Here is a 4,928-nt window from a genome sequence, read left to right as displayed (position 1 = left end):
GTGGTCCCAGCTACTTGGGAGGCGGAGGCAGGAGACTCGCTTGAGCCCAGGAGTTGGAGGTTGCTGTGAGCTGTGATGCCACGGCACTCTGCCCAGGGGGACAGCTTGAGGCTCTGTCTCAAAAAAAAAAAAGATCCTCAGGTTGGGTGCGGTGACTCATGCCTATAATCCTAGCACTCTGGGAGGCCAAGGTGGGTAGATAGTGTAAACTCATGAGTTTGAGACCAGTCTGAGCAAAAGTGAGACCTCATCTCTACTAAAAATAGAAAAACTGAGGCAAGAGGATCACTTGAGCCCAAGTTAGAGGTTGCTGTGAGCTATGATGCCATGGCACTCTACCCAGGGTGACAGCTTGAGACTCTGTCTCAAAAAAAAGAAAAGAAAAGAAAACAACCCAAAAAACTCCAGTAAATATTTCCTCCCTATTAGGTAGCAACTTTTAACCTTACACCATCACGCCTTTGTGCCTGTTATATACTTGCCCCACCTAAAATGACTTCTTCACCAATCCAAGTTCACTGTTCCTTTTTTTTGGAGACAGAGTCTTACTCAGTCACCCTAAAGTTGAGTGCTATGGTGTCATAGCTCACAGCAACCTCAAACTCTTGGGCTCAAGTGTCTGTCTTGCCTCAGCCTCCTGAATAGCTGGAATTACAGGCACCCACCACAATGCGTGGCAATTTTTTTAGAGGGGGTCTCGCTCTTGCTCAGGTTGGTCTTGAACTCCTCAGCTCAAGCAATCCTCCTGCCTCCACTTCCCAGAGTGCTGGGATTACAGGCATGAGCCAATCAAGCTGAGCCCAAGTTCACTGTTTCAAGACAAACTCTTCCTTCTCTAGGAAAGAGATCTTATTTAAACCACTGTTGCTTACCTGACTAGGATTCCTCTTTTCACTCCCTCTGCACGTGGATATCAAAAAAGATTTCATGTTTAGAGCTAACTCTGATTCACTGATAGTAGCTGCTTGTTCAGAAGGATTGTTGAGGCTATTGTGAGGATCAGTAAAAGAAAGTACCTGCCCCAGATATACAAGGTGATTTGGTATTTACCATCTTTTTTTTTTTTTTTTTTTGGTACAGTCTCACTTTGTCACCCTGGGTAGAGTGCTGTGGAGTCATGGTTCACACAACCTCAAACTCCTGGGCTTAAGAGATCCTTTCGCCTCAGCTTCCCGAGTAGCTGGGTCTACAGCCACCTGCCACAACACCAGGCTATCTTTAGAGACAGGGTCTCCCTCTTATTCAGGCTGGTCTCTAACTTCTCAGCTCAAGCCTGGGCCTCCCAGAGTGGTAGGATTATAGGTGTGAGCCACCGCGCTCGGTACTTACCATCTTTGTGTTTTTTTGTTTTTAACATCTTAGAAAAAATTGCTGTTGTATTTTTGCATCTTTTGAAATATCAAATAGAATACTGAGTACACAGTAGGAGCACTCAATATGAATCTGATAATATTATCAAATCAAGTCTCCTTAATTTTAATTCAACTCTTTCCATAATAAGCATCACAAATTTTCCTTAACTCTATTGAGGTACAATTTATGTAACATAAAATTCATCCATTGTAATTGTTTATAATTCAATGACTTTTGGGAAGGTAAATTTACCCACTGTGAAACATCACTATAATCTTGTTTTAGAACATTTTTATCATAAGACTCCTCAGTTTATAATAAGTTCTTCTCATTCTTAGCTCCAGACAACCACTTATCTACTATCTAGATGTACTTGTAGAAATTTTACATAAATGGACCCTTACAATATGTTCTGTCTGGCTCCTCTGACTTAGTATAATGTTTTGAGTTTCATCTATATTGCAGTACATTTCAGTACTTCTTTTTAATGCTAAGTAGTATTCCATTATATGGATACACCATCTTTATTTATAAATTCACTGGTTTGTGGATCCTTACATTGTTTTTACTTTTTGGTTACTTACGAAAAATGCTATTATATATTTGCTATATAGCACATTTCTTTTTTTATTCAAAGCAAGCATCCTTAGAAGATCTTAAATATCAGGAAAGATACTCATGATACTTAGTTTTATAAGTACTTCAAGCAGCTCTTTTAAGAGTCACTGGAGGTGGCAGCCGTAGCTCAGTGGGTAGGGTGCCAGCCATATACACCAAGGGTGGTAAGTTAGAACCCGGCCTGGGCCAGCTAAAACAACAATGACAACTGCAACAACAATAAAAATAGCCAGGCATTTGAGGCGGGCACCTATAGTCCCAGCTACTTGGGAGTGTGAGGAAACAGAACTGCTTAAGCCTAAGAGTTTGAAGTTGCTGTGAGCTGTGACACTACAGCACTCTGCGCAGGGTGACATCTTTAAGTCTCTGTCTCAAAAAAAAAAAAAAAGAGTTGCTGGAAAAATTTATGATCGACACCTATAAAATTAGCAACCTCAAAGTATCTAAATGAAATCCATAAGAGGGCAGATACTAACCTAGCCTGCTTATCTTCAAGAAGACTCTCAACAGCAAGCATTTTAGACATGAGTTAAAAGCAGTATATAAGACATCAGTAAATCAGATTTACAACAAAATTTAACAGACTATGCCCTAGAAATTAGATTTTATTATTATGCAGAACATAAACCCTGGAACCTAGTAAATTATTTATTTATTTTTTTGGGAGACAGAGTCTCAAGCTCTTGCTCAGGGTAGAGTGCTTTGGCTTCATATATCACAGAAACATCCAACTCTTGGGCTCAAGCGATCCTCTTGCCTCAGTTTTTCTATTTTAGTAGAGATAAGGTCTTGCTTTGCTCATGAGCTCAAGCTATCCACTTGCCTCGACCTCCCAGAGTGCTAGGATCACCAGCATGATCCACAACCCCTGGCCAGAACCCAGTAAATTATTAATGGTAGGCAGAGAAAGAATCAAAGTAACACAACTACACATAGAAAACTTAACTGACATAAAACATCTTACTATTATTGGTGCTGTTGCCATTGAAAGATCCAGAAGAACTATTATTGTCTTTCTCCTTATCTTGATTTTCAAAGTCCATATTAAGGGACCTGTGGGGAAAAAATTTCATAGGTAAGTTTTAGTTTTGCTTAAGAAAGTATGTGGTTAGAAAAGTCAGTAATGGCACCAAATTTTAAAATACTAAGGCACTGGGAAAGAAAGAAAGCTCTCTTTTTAATAACTCTGGAAAAACAGTTCTTGTTACCACATTTCAAAACTCAATGTAGGCTCGGCACCTGTGGCTCAAGCAGCTAAGGCGCCAGCCACATACACCTAAGGTGGCTGGTTCAAATCCAGCCCGGGCCCGCCAAAAAGCAATGATGGCTGCAAAAACAACAAAAAACCCAGCCGGGCATTGTCCCAGCTACTTGGGAGGCTGAGGCAGGAGACTCGCTTGAGCCCAGGAGTTGGAGGTTGCTGTGAGCTGAGATGCCACAGCACTCTACCCAGGGGGATAGCTTGAGGCTCTGTCTCAAAAAAAAAAAAAAAAAGAAAGAAACCAATGTAAATTCCTTGCAACATTAGTTCAAGAGTTTTCCTGACTGCAGTTGAAAGCATTCCAATGTGGCTAAATCTCACAGCCATATCTCTGTGCACATCCTAATTACTTCCTCAAGATAAAAACACAGAAGGAGAAATACCAAAGGGCAAGCACACTGAGACTTCTATACACCATACAACTGCTTCCAGAAAGGTTGTACCAATTTACTCTCTGATAGCACTCATTTCTTTTCTTTTCCTGTTTTTTTTTTTTTTGAGACAGCGCCTCAAGCTGTCCCTCTGGGTAGAGTGCTGTAGCATCACAGTTCACAGCAACCTCCAACTCCTGGGCTCAAGCAAGTCTCCTGCCTCAGCCTCCCAAGTAGCTGGGACCACAGGCACCCGCCCCAACGCCCGGCTATTTTTTGGTTGCAGCCGTCATTGTTGTTTGGCAGGCCCGGCTGGATTCGAACCCGTCACCTTAGGTGTATGTGGCTGGCGCTTTAGCCATGTGAGCCATAGGCGCCGAGCCCACTCATTTCTCTGTATCTTGCCAGCTTTGACGCACCAACAACAAACCTGTCTTCTCTATGCAAAACTATTCTAGGTATTGGTGGGACAAAAAACAGCGAGCAAAATACCGTACTACTGGATTTTACATTTAGTAGGGACAGACATATTAAATAAGAAAAGTTAGTTAAGTATATGGTACTTAATGGAACAAGCTAAAGACAAAGACAATGGGGTTGTATTTACTTGGACGGATATGGAGAACATTCTCCTACATAAAATATCTCAAGAATGGAAAAGCAAGCATCCCATGTAATCAGTACTAACCTGAAAATAGTAAACCAACAACTACCAGCTCACATGAAAGAAAAACACAATTAAATTCAAGAAGGGAGAAAGGGGAGAGAACTTAATTTGTTCCCAGCTATCAGGTATAATGTAGGGGTATATGGCACATTTCCTAGGTGTAAGGCTCAGTTACAACTCAAACTTTTACTTTTAATCATTTTTGGCTTTATCTTTACAACGTGTTGCTTGTAAGCAGCATGTAATTTGGTCTTGCTTTTTTTTTTTATTCAATCTGACAACTGCTGTCTTTTAATTTAACTGTTTTTATTTCAGATTAGTTAAGTCACAGATGATTAGGTTCCATTGTTTGCATTTGTTAAGTCAAGTCCCTGTTGTAGCTATGCCCCTCACCCAGATGAGACATGTACCCTTACATTGTGCCTATTAGGTGAGAACACACCAAACCCCCTCTGTCCTTGCTTTTAATTTTATTTAATGTGATTGTCAATGTGATTAGGTTTGAGAGCTTCATCTTACTATGTGTTCTCTAATTGTCCTTTTTTGTTGTTGTTTCCCTTACTTGCCTACTTTAGGATTAATATATTTTATGATTTAATTTTAAATCACTCTACCCAGGGTGATTGCTCTGAGTGTCTTGTCTCAAAAAAAAAAAAAA

General features: G+C 40.5%; 1 protein-coding gene across 1 annotated transcript in view; it reads right to left on the bottom strand.

Annotated features, from left to right (window-relative positions):
- SPPL3 (signal peptide peptidase like 3) overlaps positions 1 to 4,928 on the bottom strand; it is a 150,200-nt gene that overhangs the window by 31,750 nt on the left and 113,522 nt on the right. The window contains exon 3 of the mRNA XM_003789906.3: positions 2,936 to 3,024. Within this exon, the coding sequence (XP_003789954.2) occupies positions 2,936 to 3,024 (89 nt within the window). The remainder of the gene's footprint in view (positions 1 to 2,935; positions 3,025 to 4,928) is intronic.

Source organism: Otolemur garnettii, unplaced genomic scaffold (assembly GCF_000181295.1).
Source record: "Otolemur garnettii isolate 467f Iridium unplaced genomic scaffold, OtoGar3 scaffold00038, whole genome shotgun sequence".
Classification (NCBI taxonomy): domain Eukaryota; kingdom Metazoa; phylum Chordata; class Mammalia; order Primates; family Galagidae; genus Otolemur; species Otolemur garnettii.
This window is presented reverse-complemented; position numbering and strand designations above follow the sequence as displayed.